We start from the raw sequence: 23,143 nt of genomic DNA, 5'->3' as shown, positions 1-23,143 counted from the left end.
TGTCAGCGCGGTGCAGACGACGCGCAACGCTGCCAACGTCGGATGGATAAATCGCGAGGCGCGTTTCCATGTGAGGAAGAAGCCGACTCCCTGTGTAATTACTAGAAAGAGATTATCAATACACTCGTACGATAACGAAATCGTAGGGACTTTGCACGAAGAAAATATAACGTTTTCCACAATTCGCGCTTATTTTCGCGATTTACAGCGAAATTTCTATGTCTCTCGATGCTAATTTGTTGCTCTTTCGTTGGCGCCACTGCAGGTTCGTGATAGTTCCGAGTTCATGACGTTCCTGATGGCGGAGGAACACAGCATCGTCGCGCGCAGCGCCGGCTTGGTACGAGTTTTTTTCAATCTGATGAAATATTTGTGATCGAAGGATATCCTTTCGCGAATAATGTAAAGATCGGAGCGATATTTGTCTCGCTCTCTCGATTATTCCCGGCACCGGTCGGCAAGAGAGAGATGCTCACAGAGAAAAGTCGCGCGCCGTCACGCGTTAAGACGGACGCGATCAGTGTTGGACATTCTCTCTTTCCGACCGAAGTCTTGATCGATGGGCGGGGTCGCCGAACATTACGCTGTCTCGTGAGGCACACGGAGCGACCTCGGTGTTCTCAGTGGTGAGCTGCCGCGAGCGGCCATCGCCGACCGATAAATCGTGCTGGTCGCCGTTTGATTAAATGGCGTCACTACGCCGCTGCACTATGACGTTGCTCTGACGAGACAAAACGAGAGAGAGAGAGAGAGAGAGAAAAAGTTTGCCCTGGCTCGAAAGGTAGGAATCTTCCCATCGCAATTTCGGAAGCACGCTCTGCTTATCTATCTGTCTCTATCCCGCTACATCTGCTGCTTCTCTCTCTCTCTCTCTCTCTCGATTCCTTTTTCCTGTCTGCGCTACCGAAGATATTCGCCGAGTAGGACGTTGTGCATTTTTTCTATTGATTGGCAATATTAAGACAGAGCATCCGTTTTAAGTGCGATGATATTTACACATCCCGTGAGTATACGTACTCCGGTGAGAGAATGTAAGGACGGTTCTCGATGAAAAGTGAGTTCGGGGAAAATGATTGGTTACACGCGGGAAGGCGCTTCGCTCCGCGCACCTATGTTTTTCCATCTCTCATGTTCCCCCCTCCCGATGTGATACTTTTGTCTGCCGATCGAACACTCTTGTTTGTATACAAATATCCGTACAGGTGTGTGCATCAACGGTGTTTTTTTTTTTTTGCGACAAAAGTAAGCATAATGCTCTTTCTTCCATGTTTTTCTCTTTCGTCGACCGACGCTTCGAAGAGACGTTCGTTTCGGTCGACCAAACGATCCAAACGCGGTCAATCTTAGTAATTAACGGTACATCGCCGGTCGGGCGTTTAAGCCGCTGACCCTTTAAATCCGTCCGTGACGCCCTACGATCGATTCGTGTGTATCAGTCGGGAATTGCGTTCCTGTATGTACGGGGTGTCCTGTTAACGCCGTCTCATTTTCCTCTCGATACCTTTTTCCCGGCGCGACATACTCCTTCGTCGAAAAACCGTTGTCACACGCGCGAGCAATTAAAAATTCGATTTGTGGAAAGCAACGATCTCTTCGCGATATAAGCGTGTCGTGGGATTTATAGGCGGCCGTTAAATCGCGAATTAAAAACGCACTTGGGAGCGCGACTGAAAAATATATGAGCGGCAACAAGCCGCGCTGTGTGTGCAGCGGCACTTATAAATGCATAGAATTTTTCAATAGACAGAAAGACCCGGGCTCTGCGTACGCTTTCCGAAGATCCGTCCGCTACCTAAGATTTATATACGCGTCTCCCTGTAATCGCTCTATCCCATCGAGGAAAAAGCGCGACAAAGGACAAACCTCGTTCGTTATCTAGTAAAATATATTGCCGACCATCTACCTATGTAAATAATGCGACGGAGATTGTTAACAAGATAACTCGGTGGTTGTATGCTTTTTCCGGTATATACAAAAGCATACCGTCGAGTTTATCGCGGTTTTAACCGATAAGAAGGGGGAGTTACCGGTAATAATAAGCGTATCGAGTAGCCCTTCATAGCGGAGTGGCGGGACACTTAAGCTCTCACGGTAACCATGACTATTTAGCCGTATATCTTTGCTTCTACCTGCTTCCTCGAAACGGGCTTAAACATAAATTTCAGCAAGCCCTCGCGAGAGAGGAATACGGCCGGCCGGTATTCCCCGTCGGGACTCTTAAAAGTTTCATGAAAAATAGATCCTTTGTAACGACAGAGCTGCCCATAGACGGAAATTATAGATGCGCGGCATACTCTTCTTCTTACATTATAAAGCGAATTATAAGCGCTACTTTGCGCGTTTCAAGTACGTCGCGAGAGTAGCGTAATAATTTAGCTGTCGATTGATCGTCCCTCTCCTTGTTCGTTTTGTTCGAATCGCATTTATTCTCGAGAGCATACCGTTTCGCTGGGCGAACGTATTTTATCAGCTTGCGAAGATCCTCGTTTCAATCGAATTCATTTTGTTGAAATTCTTTCTCACGCCGTCGTTCTAATTTTCCCTCCATTAGCCCGTCTCTGCTCGATCGATCCTGGATCCTCTCGACGGAGGTGCTGCATGGGAACCGCATCAACGGTTACATACATACGGGCGTCCACGCTCTCCGTCTCCCGCCCTTTCCCTCTCTCTTTCGCTTTCAGTTTCTCTCGTGTGTCAACACATTTCCGACGCCCACGACGAGTGACGCATGCGCACGCCTTATCAATCCCTCGCTCTATCTCTTTCTCCGCCTCCTCCCTCTCTCGTTCTATTTCAAAATACAGGGTGTCTCACCGCGCTTCTTCTCGCCTGCGGGGATCGACGAGAGAAATTCAAACGTGCGGGGCATTTTTTGCTAGACGACTTTCGACGATAATTGAATTTTGCGTAGACGAAACTTGCGCGCCTAAATGTTTAAGGTTGCTAGAGTAATGACGTTGTCACAAGCTTTCGCTAGTTAAAACTCGAGCAAATCTCAATGATTTGCTTATTAACGTGTTGAAGACACAATAATTTCTCCGAATGATACGACAGAGAGGATATTATCAATCACGTTGATAACTGCTATTGCCAAGTCAAGAGAAATAGGGAGTGTCGAGGAAACTTTCTTTCTCGTCTCACCTTCTCTCCAACATTTTCTTCGTCGCTTCGGGATCTTCTCTAGGATTTTTCCGACCGAATACGCCCCTGGCTATTCTACGCGAGTACCCTCTTCTCCGTCCCCACCGTTGGCTGGCAAGCGCGGAATTTTCCAATTCACAAGGGTGCATAGACGATGCGGGTCGTCGACACGGTTCCGGTCGCTCGCAACATCCTCGATGTCGCGCGATGCCGCAAACGTCGAGTTACCGGCGAGAAAAATTTCAACTCGTCACTCGCGCTTCTCCATGTTGGTATTGCGATACGTTCTTGGGTACGACGAGGGCGTAAACTTAATCCCCATCTCTTTCGCGTTCTCCTTTAATATATATCCTTTCTCTCTTTTGTTTTCCAGTAACGAATTGTATTTTCGAAGAGAAACGGGGCAAAAGACACAATCCGAACTACATTTTTGGATGGCGTTATTGCAGTGTGGCTGAATCACGCGTTCGACTTGCTGTGAATTTTTCACCAATTTATTGTCCAGTTGAACATCGAATTCATTCAGATTAATTGCTTGCAGGGTCAGACACTTGAAGAAATCTCCGACACTTTTCTCTCTCAAATTTGCCAGGCTCTCCCGTAATCGGGGCCCCAAGGTTATCCGCTACTGGTTCTCTCCCTCCCTTCCTTCGTACGCGACGCAGTCTTTCCTCTTTCTTTCTTCCGTTCCCATTGCAATTTTCCAATTGATAAGGGTGCATAGTTAATAGAACCCTATTCATCTATGCTTTCCAACTTTCTTCTTCTTCTTCTGTTTCCGCCTTCTCATGATTTCCGCGCGCATCTTGTCAAATTCGGTGCACGGTTATCCCTTAAAATATCGTTGTTTCGTCGCGTGCGTGAAATACCGACGATTTCGCAAATATCGCCGTTATCGAGAACAGATCTTTCAATCGCGTAACGATCATGCACAGAGATCTCATGCGTGCGCATGTTAATCATCTTTTTCTTACTAAGCATTCTTCCTTCTCGTCTGTCAGTCCGTTGACGCACAGCTAAAACCTGTGTCATTCCTGCGCAATACGAAGCGACATCCTGCTTTCTCAAGAGGAGGAACCAGAGTGAGCGCGTCCGTCGACTAGTCGGAAAACTCGGTTATCGATCCGAGATCGCGGTAAATATACGCGAAGGGAGAACTCGTTCCTACCGAGCGCAGACTCGTATTACGTAAAATTAACGTTCCGAAACCCGCTTTCCCGTCTGGGAACATGAGCGGGGGAGAGACGAAAAAAAGGTAGACTTCTTCGTAACGCGTAAACAGCAGTTTTTCACACTGAATTCGATAAATATACGATTGTACAACGACCAATGGCTAGTCGAGAGAGACACGCTTGAGCTTTGACTCGATATGACGCGGCAGCTGTGTCACGATGCCGGAGCGTGTGTTGATTTTGGCTTAACTTGGAGTTATCAGCGCGTTTAGCGTACTCGACCGTGATATCTGTCTGACGTCCGTCCTCTACAATGTGTTGCGTAAATAGTAGCGGGCTCACGCAGTACGAGCGAAATCATTTGAAAAAGTATTCCGGCCGGAATTTCATTTCCATCGATCGTGAAAGAAGCTTATTAAGAACGAAACTCACTCGTTACACCGTCGACGTTGTGCAAGTTCTGTACGAGAGAGAGAGCTCACTGGTCGCGCGCCACGTTTTACGCCGTTGCATCACGCAACGACGACAAAGCGAATACCCCGCATTAAATATCCCGTCCATCCCGAATATTCCCGTGGCGGACAACCATCACGTCGGCTGCGAATCGGTGGAATTAAAAAGCCGTGCGCGCATGCGCGTTTAGCGCGAGAACAGATGAGTGCTACGGTCGAAAGTCGCGTTCTTTTTTTTTTTTTTGGTTTGACACGCGTGAAAAAGTCTCAGCTGGAAATAATCAAAAGAGAAGAAAAACGTGAGGAATTCAAACTATGATACAATTTCGGAGATAGTTTCAAGTTGCGAAGGTTCACCGACTTGGTATGACGACGACATTTCCGAAACGTGAAGATTTTTAACATCACTGAGATTTCGTGGTTTCAAAAACTGACTTGAGAGAGAGAGAGAGAGAGAGAGAGAGAATAGTCGCGGCGTGTTTACTCGGTTTCTTCAGGGCTGTGTCAGTGCTGGTACTCTTCCGCGTGGGAGCGCGGGGACCGCGTGGGTGCGGCCTCTCGCCAATCGTCTCGCGTTTGCTCTCTCTATCGCTCGCGGTGTGGCTCGACGAGACGCGCTCTCTCTCTTTCAGAGTAGGTCCTACCGTTTTTTCTTTTTCGATTCGACGGTCCCTACGTTGTGCTTCGACACACTCCCCCTATCTTTCTTCCTCTCTGTTACCCTCCACGATATTAAGCGTTCAGGGGTGTACACTCTCGGAGAGTTGGAATTTCACCATGGAGATTCTCCGCGTTGCGTATCTTGTTATCGAATAACAATCATCCCAACAACGTTATTCTTACATTAGATCTTACGTCGAAATTACGAATTTTTTACTACGCTAACCCCTGTAGTGAAATCATCGGCGAATATTTCTCGGCTGTCAAATTTTTTTATACGTGAGGTTTATGATAGTGACGTTACCGTTACGTTAGATTGATTCGATGTAAGTAAGTAAGAGATGTGCACCTTGTAGTATAGTCTATAAGAAATTATTTACGCGCAGCAACGTTTGTTCCGCGCGCCATACCCTCTATTAGAGTTTCTTCGAATCAAACGAATATACATTAAAACATTCCAGAAAAACGCAAGAGATTGAAAGATCAAATTTTGCTTGCACGCGTATATCTCTGTTTGCGTTTTTCCCGGCCTAGATTGGCTTACAACTATCAATGCTGACTGATCAGTTTTAGCCAGCATTGAATGATTAAATTGGCGAAACGTTAGCCCAATGATCGTCCTTTAAAATAATATCGCTCGCTTGTCCGTAATACTCTTGGTCAACAGTAAGAACGTTTTCGCAGAACGGCTTTTTTCCCTGGTGTAAAAGGTCATCTTTTATGAATATAAGACATTTTTCGTCATTAAATACGAATTTTTTCCTGTGAAATAGGGTTTCCATACAGAGACTCCGGGCTGTCGCTGTCGTCGCGTTCGATGAAGGGAGGTGGCGCGTCGAGCGCAACATCCGCACCTGAGATGGCGTTCCCCACCGAAGAGATCCGACGGTTTCCCCACCTTGCGGTCGGTCGGTCGTCCCTTCATCCCGCCGTGCCGCGACAAGTCTAAGTTGGCCTCAGTCTGTCGTGTGCCGTTGTTGAGCGAGGCGTAGTGTCGCGTACGTAAGATAGGCGTTGGTGGCTAAGGCGCGACATTTGTGTGTGTGTGTACATGTGTGTGCGCGCGCGCTCGCTATAGAAAGTGTATATCTGCGGTAAAAGCGCGCGTGCGTGCGTGCGTCACTCGTCGTGCGTGCGTGAGTGAGTGAGTGTGTCTGTGTGTGTCCCACACGATGCGTTATTAACACGTTTGCTAGTGTGTTTGGTACGCGCGTGTCTGCCTGCTCTACCTGTCCGCTTGCCTGCCTGCCTGTTCCAAATATCGCCGTGGCTTCTGTTCGTTTCGACAACGACAATTACTGTCGCAAATACAGGAACACGTCGAGGCATGACGGCGACGCGGGAGTGTTATCCAAAACGGTAGGATAAATATCATTTCTTCACTGATGACGTCGAACGGACAAGACTGTGTACGGTCGTCGTTAGTACACTGGGCGGAGAAGAAAAATGTGCTTCTATGCTACTAGCGAATGCGTGTGTGACTTGGAAACGACGGCACACTCGGCCACAATTGTTTTGTCCGAATCGATACGCCCTGCGGCGACGGGCATTTCGTATGCCACGGAACGCACGCCGGAAACGGAGCTTCGTCGTGTGTAAAACGTCGTTTATAACGTACCCGCTTTTTTCTCCTTCTCGATCGATCTTCCTTCCTTCCTACTTATCTACATTCCGTCTCTCTATCGACGCGTCCTTTCGTTGCTTCTCTTCCGGACGTCTCTCGCTCCATCACCACACCGTCGAGAGAACCTTTTCCGATCGTCGTCTCCGCCGTTGATTCTCGCTGGTTCCATTAAACGACCGAGCGTACCCGTCGTCCGCGCGATACAAACGAGTGTGCTAGAGTTTTTTTTCCTGTCGCCGACGTAGCTCCGCAGCTGTTTCGCTCACGGTATTGCGTCGCCCGTAAAATATTCCGACGTGTTTCCTTTTTGACGGATCAATCGAACGATTCTCTTGCGCGAGTCTCTCGTGTCTCGAATTACAAACAGACACCGGCATAATTTCGATATGCCACTAACAGTATTCAAGTTTTATCGCGACGATGTCGTTTTGCGTGTCCACACCATCGATAGCCACTAGTTAATTATATATACTCACAATTCCTGACATTGGTGCATCTTGCTCTTCTCAGTTAAAAACGTTTTTCTCGTTGGCATGCAAGATTAATTGCGAGTCTCACTCGACTGATAATGAGTTTATCCACGCTACACAGGGTGCCTCAGAGTCGGGGATGCGTTTTCCTAGTGAAAATGTGTATTATTTTTAAATCGCAATTTGGACAATTTTTCACATTGTATCCTTAGACTGTCTGATTCCCAAATACCTAAGCTTCAGGTCCCATCTTGATAACTAACCAGGTATCATCTACCATTATTTGTGGTTGAAAAGGAATCCCTTTGTTATCTTCCGTTTATCGATGCCGCATCAGCAGATAACTAAGGTCTTTGAAAAGAAACACTATGTTAATTTTATTCAACGTGCGCTTAAAAACCGTAGTGTAAAAGAAGAATGAGGACGCGCAGATTCAAATTACACTCGTTTTAGTGCGTTTGTCGTTACGTACGACAAATAAATAGAATAAGTGAGTCGGTTATGGAATTGACTTGCATCGATCGTGCACGGACGCAATTGTCGTTATCACGTACGATTTACGTGATAATGTAAATGTTCTAAGCAGAGCTACGTCATTGCAACAGCTTGTCGAATGGATTGAGAATTAATTCCCGACACCATCGTCTTTGTAAATATTAGCTGATCAACCGCCGTTTAACCAACCGATCCTCTGTTTCTCTTACCAGTCTTACCTACCTATCTAGTTTGAATTTGTCAGGTATACGTGATGAAACATTCGCGCAAAGATACGCCCGCGAATACGTAATATACATTAATTCTGAGCGCGCGTAATATGCTTCGTTATATGGCGTACTAAAGAATATTTCAACGACTACTTTGTTCTTTATTAAAAATACAGGCGCACGTTTGGAAAAAAAAAGGGGGGAGTAGGAAAATCGCCCGGATTGAAATTGTATGAATATTTAACTCAGAAATGAATGCATCCGATGAAAAGACTCACTTATTCCAATTGGCGGTAATCCCGCATTTTACACTTTTGTGATGTTTACTCTTGTAGGAATTTACGTCATCTTTTTTTGTTTCCAGATCGATTAATTCGGGCATTAATTCGTTGTGACTTGGAAAATAATCCCGTTTCGTTCCTAAAGCGTTTTTAAAACGCGTACCTACAATACGTAACACTGTATGTACTTGACACATCTCTTTCTCCCAGCTTCCTCTTCTTCCCTTTGTCGAGGCTATACGGGACGTTTCATGGTGCGGCCCATCCAACGAGAAAAATACGATATCGCTGCGATAAACAATGTTGCTCTTTCTTTTCGCGTAGCATTATCACGGAACACCTACGACTGTATTTTAAACTGTGCGTTTTTTTTTCGTTCGTTTTTGTTCCAAATATAACCTATCACGACGCGGTTGTACGCCCAAGTTGTCGTCTACGAGTTGCGATAGATTGTTGGGAGCAACGATATCAAAGGAAACGCTCGCGATAACCGAGTAACAAATTACGCTCGCTCTAAAATATTGCATATTTATGCGAGATACTTTTCAGCATACCTCTCTCGAGCTGCGGTGTGTAAGCGTACGTTGATTTTGAGAGCAAAAGTTTAATATGACGCATCGCTGATAGTTTTTCGGCCTTATATTTCAATCTCTTTATCCCGAAATTTATTCCGACCCAAACGCGAGCATCTCATTACGACACATTCGACTTTTATATCACTTGTCGATGGAGCAACTATTGTGATAAGCGTAGATAAGATCTCAAACCTGTACGACGTTTCTGCATACATGCTTTTTCACTTATCAACGGCTTTATTTCTTTAATATTGTAGCTCGTCCGTTTCAATAGTACGTTTTTCACGATATCGATTCTTATACATCGTGTTAGATGTGAGAAATCATCTGTTTTACATCTACACGTGCTCTTTTTTCCGTTCCGGAAGATCATACGACATTTCTTCTTAAAACCACCACCATTTGTGAAGCTTTTTGTGCGTACCGACACTACCTCGTATCATCTAGCTTCGATGAAGTGAAATTTCGAGCGATAGTTGTCGGAAAGATGGCCCTGATAAGCGAAGAAATGCACCGTCGAACGAGAAACTTGAGACCAGATGGGTCGCGCAAGCTGCTCGGGAGAATATCTTTCGTCAGACACGGCATGTGTTCACGAAGGTCTTATAGCGAGCAGGTGGTGGCCGAGGGAAGGCAGGTTACCTCCACCTAGGTTTTATAGGAACCATCGCGTCCACAAATGGCGCCCACGAGCATCCTCCACGATTCTCGCTCATAATAGCCAGATCGCCTATAAACCAGCGGCCTTGTGTCGACTAACATTTCTCCTTCATATTCTTTATACCTGCGTATATCCCTCTAGCTGGAAGTAAAAAGGACAACACCCAGGTATTTGAATTTCTCCGTACGCCAACGCTATTGTTGTTGTATGTAACGAAAGTTTAATACTTCGATATCGCCTGAAAGATTCGAATGTAAAAACCAAACGTCTGATTTCTGTCCAGAGTTTGCGAAGCGAATACAACAATATCGTCCTCAGCGTTAGGATTGCCTTGAGAAAGCGCGATGTTGGGATAGCGCTTTCCCGTAAGTCGCGCAACGCGATTTACCAGGCTTGTGCATAGGCTCGCGCAATGCGTCGCAATTGTTGAGCACTTTCGCTCTCACGAACGGTCGTTGCAAAGCTCGTCGGACGGATTTATAGGGATCGGTCGAAACGTTCGCCGCAAGATACCGTTTGTTTTTGAGTGGACGGTCCGAGTATTCCCTCAAGGGCGTGTCATTCGATATATTTCGATATATTATTCAAGTGTTACCTGCTAGATTACTCATTTTTCAAGCAACCGTGTGTCCGTCTTATATCACGAATATTTAACTCGAGATTTCTCACGGTATAAGTGGTACTCTGCTGCGCGTATCTGTGAGATACTACCTTTTCTCGCGTATACTTTTCCGGTCCTCTCCAAGTTCTCCGGTGCACAACGACTCGATCGTTTTGGGAGAGTTGTACCAATGCAGCCGAATTTCCGCGCGATTAGATATCAAACCGCGCGCGCTGTGCTTATGCACGTCGTGCGAGCCGACGGGGAATTATATCTTCTTATTTGCTGCCTTTTTTATTTCATTGCCGTTTATTAAGAGCAACTTTGCAGGAAGAATAGCCTGGCTTTGCTACGTTTCCTCGAGATGTCAAACGTAACTACGAAATTTCGTACGAAGGCTCCCATTAACGGTAACATTCAATCAGCGTTAAATATTAACCACCAAGTGATGATATCAATGTTGTTAAGTTGGATATCTATATGAAATTAATGGGAAGACATGTGTGTGAAAGATTGGCTCGTACTTTTGAAGCTTAATTAATCGAAATTGTTTAGTGATCCTGTAACCAAGTCGTAAATTCAGTTTTCTCAGAAACGAGGCCGATCCAAATCTGTCGAAGTATATACTCCGGTTTCCTTCTGAGAGACACTACTTTACTTGGAAATCTTGTTTCAATATTAAGCCTCTTTCTTTCTCTCTTATGTGACATTTAATATTATTAATTCTACTAATATCGATTTTGTGGTACCTTGAAGCTAGAATAATCTAATATTAGATTGTTGAATTTGATCAGTTTTCATCAAACATAGAGTCATGCAAATACCTATTGATCAATGAATTTATATAGCCAATAGGATCTCTTGTGATTTTTAGATATTCTTTGTGCACATGTATGATGAGATTTTTTCTGTATTAATCTGCGTACGCATCATACACGACACACCGAACAATTGTGGCTTAAAAATTCGCAAATTCCCGAGAAGGATATCTTGCTTATGTCTATCATTCTGAAATGTAATTTAATTTGTTTAGATTCTCGTAAGTGTGGCGCTTGCTATGAAACGAAAAAGCTATAAAATAATAAGATGCGTCGTAGGTTGTGTTTGAAGGAAAACGGAAATAATTAACGCACTCTCGCACTCTCAGAGAGGCGAGAGAGAAAGGGGATGCGAAATAGATCTCTCTCTCTCTCTCTCTCTTCCTTCCAAGCTCTCCGAGGTGCCAGCCAGTTTCGTGATACGAAGCGGTCTGGATCGATAGAGAGCGAGCTCCTTCAAGCCCTCTCGGCCTGGTAATTCTTCGAGGATTAGGACGAAGCAGAAATGCTCTTTAAGAAAACCCCCAACCAGGCCGGATTCTGTCTTGCAGTTTATCGGGACCTTGTTTGTTGTTTCTCGAGGGTTGACTCGAAAGTGTGTAACGAAAGTCGGAGCTCAACATCAAGGCGACACCAAGTGCGACGACGTCAGAAAAATGTTTCGATGGGCCTCTCAAACCGATAGAACGTTACACACGATACGATATCCGTGCTCGCGACTGCTTGTTAGAGCCGAAACATAATTTAGACATTAGTATGGCTGATTAAGTATCAGAATAAAATGCCACACAAGCTGTGTCACCAGCCGAAATTTTGCAATATTTTGCGCGTCATTGTTTATATAATTTATCGAGTCGTTTCAAATGATCCGGCTACGGATAGCATTCAATAGCTTATTATTCAATCAAGTAATCGGCAACCATAGAAGGTGGCCATGATTGTCTTTTCCACTGACCATCCAATATATCCGTGGAAGGAAATGCATCGACAAAAAAAAATATGGGGATTTATCAATTAGACCATCTAAACAATGTGTCATTTGAGTGAACAGGTGTCTTTCGCTCGATATCTTTTCCGCGGAACGGATTTGAATATATTCAATCGTCGCACACTTCGAAGAAGTTCATATCCCAAAAGTGGAGGCGGTGTTTCCCCGTTTTGAGTTGCGACGGGATTTACGCGAACGGTACTTCGCGGGCGTGTATCCGACACAAAGCTAAATCAGGCCGCGTACATAAACGCGGGTTGCTTTTCGACCCGCTTGTAGCAAAATTCGACGCAGCCAACCGTCGTTGCGCGAAGCCCAACCGAGGGCTTTTGACCTGCGCGCAAGTTTCGTTCGCTTCTCCTTCGTCTCGGTTTTTGCTTTTGCCGCCTCTCTTGAGGAGAGAGGAAGAGAGAGCCGCCGCCAGGAGGAGTTTAAAGGTAAACGGGTTTCTCTCTGCTCGCGCAGATACAACACCGCGTGTACCACATCACCAGCAGGCTGGGCTTCTCGCTCTCTCGTCTGGGTTCACGTACGATATATACAGGATGCCTCGTGATAATCTCTCGCTAAGTATATTTCGTTTCTCATTGGTCGAATCTCGCACGCTAAAGAGAAACATTTCCGTGTCGCAGGACAATTTTTACAAGAGGTCGCGCTTCCTCCTGGAATATCGTGATGTAGCACACCCTGTGAGACACCCTGTACATATATAACGTGCCCGGCACGCGTATTCGGTGTGTTGCCTCCAAGTTTCACGAGCACGACAAAAGGAATAGAGGATATCGATAATAAAGCAGAAAGAAGGAGGAGAAGGCCGAAATGTTGTATCGTTATTGTCGGCCACGCGACAACTTTCGAGATCTTTCGAATTATCCGTTGAAAAGTATCTCTTTATCGCATATCTCTGTGTGACATAGGCTGTGAATGATTTTCCCGAAAACTTAGAATTCCCTTCCTGCAATTTCTATGTTTGTAATTACGCTTTATATCGCACGTACAAACGACCGGCGTTGCATTATAAAACGACGCCTTCCCTGACGTATCCTTCACATGTGGTTTTTTCAATCTTATTTCTCTCTCACCGATTCTCGTGAATATTTAACGCGTGTTGAGAGGAATTTGGTGAGGAAAACCGGGCAGGAGAGAAACGGTCGGACAACAATTCTCGATGTTCATTAACAACGCAAGCGGATATCGAAGAAATGTAGACTGCCTCGTTTTGCAATCGTACATCATATTTGCTTAAAGGTGCACAGACCGTCTCTTTAAAGACCTCCCTCCTCTTCGATTCGTTTTATCATGACGTTCGAGTGAGTTAGCACGAAGAGACCCGGCCTAAAAATATACAGCGAACTTACGGTTATCGGTTGGCCTGTCCAGACACTTTTTCCTCGAACACGGGCCCNGGGGGGGGGGGGGGGGGAACTGGCCGAAAGCAACGGGGTCTGGATATTCCGGTTCACTTAATCGTTCCATCGGGACGGCATGGCGTGGCGATGGTTCTGACCGAGTAAAAAAAAGCACGGGAGAAGCTCCTGAGAGTGTTCGCCGGATAATGCACACCGTTAAAATTATCCGTCACGGGCTGGCATTGTTCTCGCGAACGGTACACAAGTGTTCGCCATCGCGGCCAATTCTTCCAGCAATTTGGAAGTCAATTTTCACGATCGACGGCTCCTTGGAAACTGAGTTTCGAGACTACGGAAATCGTAAAAAGTAGAAATTTCGAGTGCGAGCGAGCCGCTTTTTTTATTCAATACCGTATTGAACGAAAGTGAGAATGGGGGGAGGGGAACATTTCGCGCGAGATAAATAGTATCGATCTCGGACGCGTCGAGTGATGGTGGGCGAGATGAAAACAGTTACGTTTGCATTGAAAATCAGCCCGACGTTGTTTAAACTAACCTCCGGCTCTTTCGATCGCTCACGAGAGGAAGCCGGCTGGCTGGGCGTAGTGACCAAAAGGAGTTGATCTCCGGCAAAGAGGACGACAGCAGGAAGAGAGGCGATGGAAAGGATCGGAGAAAGCAAACGAGCGTGGAAGAAGGAAAGGGAGAAAGCAAAAGGAAGAGAATGAATGGCCCTGAGTGGAGTCATCGTTACACAGGGTCGTGATAAGGCGCTCTTACCGTCCCCACCAAAAACAGCAACAACAATTCGCCGTAAACACCCGATGTCACAATGGATATATATTCAAATGAACTCGCGCGCGGCAGTCGCTTGTTTTTCCTGCCTGTTCTCGAAATAGGATTGCGCAAAAGTTATACGAATGATTATAAGACGTCTATCTTTTTGAAGTTTCTCGCGCATCATAGGATAAATCACTTTTTCTTCATTAATCGTTTCGTCCCTCAAATCGCTTTTATCGGCGAATTTGGACCGCCATAAAAAATGTCGTATCTGCCAGTATACTTGCTCGAGTCATTTCTCTCCCCCCTCTTTAATATTTCGGCTGAATGTAATCAGGAACGTGATATGTTTCTTCTCTCATTAAATCGCTGCGCAATGACGGAACTTTTACACACGGTCATTAGACAACTGCATAAGAAGAATGCGTCCGAAGTTGTGTCAGATCTATTGTGCAACGATGCTGATCTTTATCTTCGATCTTTAAACGGATGGGAGGCAACCCCGAACGGCACTTCCGCTTTAATGGGGATCCTTGTGTTTACCTCACCATTGAAAATATAATCAAGTTATACCGAAAAATACATATCGGCGATTTGTACAATCGTCGATTTAATTAATATAGCGAAGTATCCGGGAGAGTAATTGCAACCTTTTTCGATCGATTTTTGTGCAAATTTGCCCGGAAAATTCGTTAAAACATTCTTCTCTTCTTCAACTGATCTTTGTAGACTTGATAAAAAATACCACCCGTATGAAAGAATGTTTGTAATATGAAAGAATATTTTCTTGGTTATTCACCTCTTCGAAAAGTTATATCGAGAGATGACGAATCGCTGATGAGTCTTTCCTTCGGTATTTCCGATAAAGAAAAATAATCGCTTTATCGCTCGAAGAATCCGATAACAGAGAATACGATAAATTAAGCAAAATCCATTTAATTTTCATAGAATTCCCATCAGCTGTATCGGGAAGTTTCGGGAACAGATAAAATTTGGTGTCGCTCAGTCTTCGTTAGACATCGCGCGGGAGTTGATACGTGTTGTTCTCACGTACAGTCATCATCTTCAAGTGTTGTCAACATTATCCAGCACATATTACTTGAACCAGTTGCTTCTTAACATAAAACGACAGAGTCTCGCGGTACGTAACGAACGTTGGGTTCTGTGCGTGCTTAATTCTCAGAGACACCGACATTGAAGACTCGATGATTCTCTAATCGACGACAATCAACTCTCCGGAAGGGTGCCGTCCCATGTTGCCGATGCACAAGTCGCAACGCTTTATTTCCGCGCTTGTACTCCGGGTCTTTCGCGAGCCTTGGACGAGGCGTTCGCTTACCAATTAAATCGGTTTATCGATTTCCTCCCCTCTTTCATACTTTTGTTTCTGCGTTGCTGAATTTTGTTAGATGCAAAAGGTAGTCAGAAGACCAGATTGTAAGTACACAATTTTTCGCTTTAAGCTTATAAGGTTGAAAATCATACAAGTAACGCCAATGGCCGCGCAAATATGACACCGAAATTTTCAATCTTACGCGTGTAAGCGTAAGGTCGACTATTGTATATTTTCGATCGTTCGGGGGAATGATATTTTTCACTCTGTATCGTTGTGCTCGCCACGTGTTCGAACGTTGGAAATCCTTGGTAATCTAGTGAACTTTCGATAACAATCTCTTATCTAATATTTTACGAGCTAACTCGGTTTCCGGTTGGAACGAACATTTTTCTAAACAGATTTGAAGCCGGCTTTCCCGTAGATAGAGGCTCAAAGGGCCCTTCTTTTTGTCATTCCACATTGAATACTTTTTTTGAATCGAGCATTACACACAATACATATATATCTCATGATATGTGCAATCTGAAAACAATGAGTGTTACGAGATATTTTGGCAAAGTTAAAATTGCTCGAGAAATTTGTTATTAGCGGTCGTACAAGCATGATATTTTCCATACAAATAATAGATCCATGTTAGAAGTATTGGATGGTGACAATGAACGAATTTTAAGATTGATTTTGAAAGACCGAATGATCAAAGACCTTACTCGATGCGGTTTGTCGCGTTATTTCTTAGCGAGTGTGCATTATGCAGCGTATTTGCATAGCTGTGCGTGTCGAAATGATACGGTCAGCGGTAATTATATGGTCGTTTCTTAATCAAAAACTATCGAATGCAGAACATTTCTTTCGACGCGTGGTTCTTCACTACTTACAGGCTTTACGAGGGTTACGGTCGACTGTAATGGATACGTAGTAAAATATGGGCGGTTTGAAAGAATTTCAATCGACCGTTCAACGGCATCCTGCGCGCAAAACTTGCAAATTACACATGCATCGCATGAAACGCATGTTTGCTCTCGTGCGTCCGATGAGTCAAACTCTGTGCATTAATTTTTGTTGCAAATAACATGCGTCGTACGAAATTAACACCATCTTTCCGATGAATCGTTCAAGAGATACGACTCTATCGACTTTCATGCAACGTGCGCTTGATGCGTTCCACTCTTCTTAATCACATCTCCCTTTTCTTTTTTCCATACCATGTTTGTACGTTCCAGTCTCGTTTGGTGGCATGCTTGCGCATATTTATCAGTTCGGTACACACATGTATGTAAGGAGAAAGCCGAGAGAGAGAGAGAGAGAGAGAGACACGCGACAAACGTTTTACTTGTCTTTTTATCTCAAAAGGGAGAAAATTGTTTCCTTTATTCGGCATTGTGGCATATCGTTGTTAACTTGTGCGCGTAATTTTCCCTCTGAATCGTTTGTATCGAGTATAACGCATCGTAACAGTTATCGTTCCAAATACGACCTCCAATCTTAATCGTTCATGGAGAGATATTCTTTTCCCAAAAGGGAAATACAGATAAAAGTGTGAAAGAGCGTTACATAGAAACGTTACATTATATACTAGCGCATCTCTGTACACGAGCGCAGTGTGGCGAACGCACTCGTATATTATGTAACATTGCAGTTCGGTTTCCATTGATATATATTTTTCATGGCGTCACTCACGAGGTAACCGGTTTTACGTTTCGATTGTGCAACGATAAATAAATCCTCGGCTAACGAAAATAAATAAACTCTCCGCGGTCCAGTTTGTTCAATCGTTAACCATTACGGTCAATTTATTCGTCGATGCTTGTAGGTCAAGCAAATACATACAGAGAGCGTACCGTCGGATATCCTTTTCGATTCGTTGACAAATTCCGATTTTTCGTTAACGAGTATCAAACAGTGCCGATAAGTACGTGAAATTGGCCGTTAGTTATTTTCGACAATGGTTAGATTCTATAACGGTTATAGGCGAATATTTTAATTAAATCTTACCCCCGTGGATCTCTCTCAAATGATATCTCGAGATTCGATATGAAGTTCATCACCTTGATTGTTCTTTCATCGAAATCGCGCGTTCTTTCATCATATTGTCTCGTCAGGTAATTTGGCACCGTGTAGCAACGGTGTCGAGTAGTTTGTCGTTGTGATTTCGACGCGAATATTTGACGACTTTCACAATTGTTTGTGGAAAAATACTTGCCTAATCGTCTCGCGTAAGCTCGATTTTCGCGTAACCAGTCGCGCGGATACAGAGTTTACGGGAACAGAAGGGCGATTCTCTCTCCCTTTCACAATAGAAATCTCTCGAGATGGGACAAATTAGCTTATCCCGAAATTCAAATTTGGCACGCCGAGACCTTGTGCGCCAGAGGATCAGAAGTAAAATTAATTAGGCATGTCTACACACACACACACACACACACACACACACACACGGCGGATCGATACACTCTCGGCAATCCGATATTCCCATTCGTATCATTTCGTCGTTTCAGGGCGCGATAAAGGTTCAATTGTAGAAAGAGATCGATTCGAAAGTATCCATTTTTGCGCATCATTAATGCAAGGGGAAATAAAGCGGCAGCGTTCTCGCGGTACACTCATTTCTATCTTAACCGAGTTATCATTTCGAATTTTCGCATAGAAGCAGGCGCACTACCAAAGGGGGTTATTGATGGGGGTATCGTGCGCACACATACCACGACCCGCTCATATTTCTCTATCTGTACAGAGATTGCCCCGGGGTCGGCACGTCCTCCGGGCCGGCCGGCAAGGAAGTTTCCTATCACGGGAACGTGGGTGGATCCAGCGTGGGATATAAGTCGCCCCCGCAGCACGGAAGTCCGCAGACGAGGGGCCCGCATTTCCCCCAGGAGCCGGTGGTAGGTCCGCAAGCCAATTCCCCGCCGTTGCACATCAATATCTGCGGACAGGTAAGCACTACACCGCCCCCTTTCTTTCGGTTTACTCGGCGAGAAATTCTCACCGGCTCGTTTTCAGGAGAACACGATGCGTGGCCCGATATTGAACATGAGTCCCGGCCTTGGAGCCAGTGGAGTAGACATAGAGTACCGTAGAAATTCTCAAGGTATGACCAGCGGCGCCCGTTACTTATCTCGAGACGAATTCTCACACTTCTTTTCCGATCGTTTAAGAGATGGGGATTTTTCTACTTTCAGCCACAAATCAGCTACCTCTGAGTCCCGTGCAGATTCAACCGTCGCCGCCGTACTACAGACAGCCTAGTCAGGACGATGGTAGAAAAGTGAGTGATTATTTCTCTCCTTCCATTTCTTGGTTCGAATATGTATTCGATGGTAATGTTCTCGGTGGTCAGCTTTCCTCTTTCTTTTGCCGAGCTGGTAAACAATGTTTTCAGAGTGAATCGCCATCCAGGAAGCGTCGTCGAATATCCCGCAACGGCGCCGTGTCCGGGATAGAGGTCCGGGAAACAACGCCGCCGGCTCCGACGCCACCTCTGCACACAACTCCGTCGCCCTGGGAGTATTCGGGCGCGCCTCAACGGCGTTCGCCCCGCAATCACATGTCCACCCGCGGCAGCCCGACGATCAGGAACCGTTATCAGCGATACACGGATTCGTTCGGGCTCTCCTATCCTTTCCTACCAGGTCATAATCCTCATCAGACCATCCATAACTCCCATCTGCACAGTTCCCATCACAACATTCACAGCTCCCACCACAGTCACCACAACATCCATAGCGCTCATCAGACGCATCATCCCCCTGGCACGGGACACCACCACGCGCAAGGTGCGAACGCACCCGTGCCACTCGTCGACGTGGGCCAAGTCGGCGTGTCCGGTTTGGGGGTCGCCGTTAGCGGGGAACCTCTGTGGCATCCTCCGGCGACTGGTTACAGGATTCCGTGTCAACTTCACAGCATCTACACGCCTCACGGGACGCATCCTTTCGGACATTCGTGCCAGGTGCTTTGCTTGCTTCTCAGTCGACGATCAATCAATCGAGTATTCGTTATCGCGTCTGAACAGGAGGGAATATCGTTGTTTTGTTCAGGTCACGCATCACCATAGTCATTATTCCGCTGCTCATCCGACGCATCCGGGTCATCCGGGTGTGGTTAGTTCTTTGCTCGGCGCTGCTTCCAGAGGATATCCGACACCAGCCGGTGGTCCTGTAGCAGCGCTGCATCACGCACCTCCACCGCCCGTCCATACTACCGACTACACCGCGCATCATCAACTGTCTCAACAGGTATAATTCGTTTATTTCTTCACCACCGGCGTTTTCACCACTCGCCCGTCTTTCATTTCAGAGGGAGGTCGAGCTAGAGTTAATAGATTCTCACCATCATCATAGAGTGGGTGCCGCCGCTGGTGCACCGTTGCCATTACCGCATTCCTATTCTCCGCCAACCATCACGCAAGTTACAACACCGCCGCCTCTATTCCTGTCGGAGACGCGAAACAATCAATTGGAAATCATTCAAAGCAGGACTCGACGAGTAGCGTCCAATGTACATACGCTACGGCGACCGAGATACAGCAGATGGAGAGGCACCACCCCGCTACCGCCTATGACGTATCCGGGATATTTACTGCACTTCCTGTACGTAATTGCTCTTTGTCAGACGAAGAAAACGATCGAACGAATTTGTGTCTCTCTCCCGCAGGGCAATGTTCAGCAATCCACCGTTGTCACCCTACAGTCAGGCCGAATTATCCTCGCCCGACTCTGCGACGGAAAACTACGAGGCGCTCTTGTCCTTGGCCGAAAGACTGGGCGAGGCGAAGCCACGAGGATTGACTCGTGCGGAGGTCGAGCAGCTGCCCTCATACAAATTCAATGCGGAAACGCATCAAGGCGATCAGACAAATTGTGTCGTGTGCATGTGCGACTTCGAGGCTCTCCAATCGCTGCGTGTTCTACCGTGCTCCCACGAATTCCATTCTAAATGCATCGACAAGTGGCTCAAGGTAAATTACAACCATCTTTCTTTCTTTCTCTCGTACGATCAGTGGCAGCATTTCAACCATTAATCGTGTTTCGCAGTCCAACAGAACGTGTCCGATATGTCGCGGTGATGCCGGCGAATATTTTGGAAATAGCAGCGGCAGTACTGACTGACGTCAGGCTGGCGACGTACACTAGCGTGAAACTTGGCGGGAGGGTTATTTTGCACGGAGATCGTGCAAACCCTTGTCTCCCTTGTCTCATTGGCCGAGAAACACCGAGAAATGACACGGTCGTTCGTCAACGAGCGCCGAAATTAGTGATAATGAAACACAAGCGTTGAAGTAGTTTCAGATCTCGTTGGTCTCGGGGGAGATGTGCGCACGATCGAAGAGAGGCGTATTTCCGCTTAATAGCGACGGAACACGAGTATAACGCGCAATAAAGCAATTTAGCGAAACGACGAGCGTTCCGTTCGCTCGTATTTCCTATCAAAAAGAAAGCTTTCATTTTGTTTGCTTCAATTCATATTTTAACGCTCCTTTATTGTTCCGTATTATTGAACTTATGTACATATAATCATCGTATACACAATCCCTCGTCGTTTTCTTCTCTCTTTCTTTCTCTTCGATTCTCTAATTGTACATATTCGCGCGTGAAACTTACATATGTGTGTGCGATACAGCCGAGTGTTAGTNAAGAATTGTAAAACTTCCTACTGTTGTGGCTAGGCTCTTGTGTCTTTGTGTAGGGCTCAGCTAATTATTTTATCATATTATAAAGATGTATAATGTACATGTATCATGTAAGTATATAAATTAAAATTACTTGGCACCTTAAGTGCCGTAGGTAGAAATTGTTGGATTATTGCACCAGATGCCACGTAACTATTTTATAAAGTATCTATGGATTCGTGTCTTTAATCCGAAATTTGTTTCTCTCTTGCGGGAATTAATCATTATTTTTTACTTGAGTGTGCGCCCTGTGCTGGAATGAATGATTCTGTTGCAATATCTCGAACGAAACGCGCGCGCATATGAAAATTGCTTTTAACCGCGAGAGAGATGATTTGGAGGGAAAAGGACAGGCACATGTTAGCCAAGTATACACAAAGAAAAGAAAAAAAAAAGGGAAAAAAACGATAAAAAAGAAAAGAATATCGCTTCTGTTTCCTGCGTATCTACCTCTGATAGAAGAAACAAGACGATTCATATTTTTTTATATAATACACATCTCATAAACAATAAACATACCTATGATAAGTGAGAGCAAACTGGGATAGAAAACGAGAGATTTAAGCGTTCTGAAACATTCAATACTAATTAAAGTAACAATTAAGAGAGATTTCCGAGAGAAAAGCTAGCGCCCTGATTCGAAACTAACGCGGATGTTGGAAATTGAATTGAGTGTTTTCGAGAAGATTACGAGAGAGCACGCGTTGAGTTTTTATTTTTAGAATCGAGGAAAAAAAAATATATATATATATATACACGTATACATTTTAAAGGGGAAATGCGTTTTCGGTTGTAACATGGATCATATTTCGTCGCGAGAAGAAAGAGTATGTGTGTACGCTTTCAGTCCAACGCTTCTGTATCTACACGGTTATTATTCGGTGCGCGTGAGAGAGAATTATTAAGGAAAATTTGTTTATACGCTCTTGTTACTTTTAAGATATCTCGTGTATATTGTAAAATGTGTTATTTTGGCAAAGTATGAATTGTTGAAAGTAGTTTTTTTGTGTTTCAAAATTAATAAAAACTTACGGTTGTACGTATCATCCAAACATTTTGGGCGATTCAGTGCTGATTTTGTCGACATGAGTCGGACAGTGTTCCCTTGTAACAAATGTCATCTCCTTTTATAGTAATTTCATGATAATCAAAGAATGGATTGCGACTTGTTATTAGCAGCCAGTTCTTCATATCGCGCATCATTCGAAAATTTCAAGTTAAGTATACGTAAGACACTACTGTATTCCTCACATTTATCGTACGCAACAGATTACAAAGGATGAGCTACAATGAAACGCGGGCGATCTGTTTGATTCGATGAATGTGTGTGTGTGTGTGTGCGTGTGCGCGCGCGCGCGCGCGTACATATGTGCGACGAGAAAGAAAAAAATATATGCAAAGATATGCGCTCGATACACATTCTTTCTCTCTCGAATGTAACGTGCGTTTTCCGCGATCGATATAAACACGACACGCGCGCTATGTTTATATTTCGCATTTTATAATTTAATGTGGAATATTGATTGCGATATTAGTTGTTTCACCATAAAGACAAACACCACACACACATGTATATACGTGTACTATCTATCATATTATTGTACGAGTCTCCGCGCGTTTTATATGGTTTGGCGTCGGTTAAACTTCGAGTCGTTTCATTTTCGAGCCTATCCGAAAAGTTCCACCGATGTTGTCGTTATTATCGTCGATTCGAGAAGAAAATTCATATCTGATTGATCGGAATGTTGCCTTCTTGAAGTAGACAGTATGGGCCGCCTTATAACTGTTTTACTTTGATTCCGCGAAAGAAACGATGGAAAGACCGCAAAAGCGCGATATTTCGAGCGTGCGGCCTCTCCCCCC

The 23,143-nt window shown here is 45.0% G+C and overlaps 1 protein-coding gene across 3 annotated transcripts; it reads left to right on the top strand.

Moving 5' to 3' along the window:
- The first annotated feature begins 101 nt into the window (after positions 1-101).
- On the top strand, positions 102-21,237 carry LOC106744193 (RING finger protein 44). Of its 3 annotated transcripts, none has more exons than XM_014618699.1 (10): positions 102-340; positions 6,199-6,784; positions 18,344-18,545; positions 18,613-18,700; positions 18,792-18,877; positions 18,992-19,561; positions 19,650-19,847; positions 19,909-20,201; positions 20,266-20,569; positions 20,646-21,237. In XM_014618699.1, the coding sequence occupies exons 2-10, from the start codon at positions 6,753-6,755 to the stop codon at positions 20,718-20,720; spliced, it is 1,848 nt and encodes a 615-aa protein (XP_014474185.1). In that variant the 5' UTR covers positions 102-340; positions 6,199-6,752; the 3' UTR covers positions 20,721-21,237. The 3 variants fall into 3 exon arrangements, with proteins under 3 accessions (XP_014474185.1, XP_014474184.1, XP_014474186.1); XM_014618698.1 differs by lacking the exon at positions 102-340 and adding an exon at positions 350-781; XM_014618700.1 differs by lacking the exon at positions 102-340 and adding an exon at positions 5,023-5,755.
- Positions 21,238-23,143: the final 1,906 nt, after the last annotated feature.

The sequence above is a fragment of the Dinoponera quadriceps genome, unplaced genomic scaffold (genome assembly GCF_001313825.1).
Source record: "Dinoponera quadriceps isolate SergipeBrazil2010 unplaced genomic scaffold, ASM131382v1 scaffold707, whole genome shotgun sequence".
NCBI lineage: Eukaryota > Metazoa > Arthropoda > Insecta > Hymenoptera > Formicidae > Dinoponera > Dinoponera quadriceps.
This window is presented reverse-complemented; position numbering and strand designations above follow the sequence as displayed.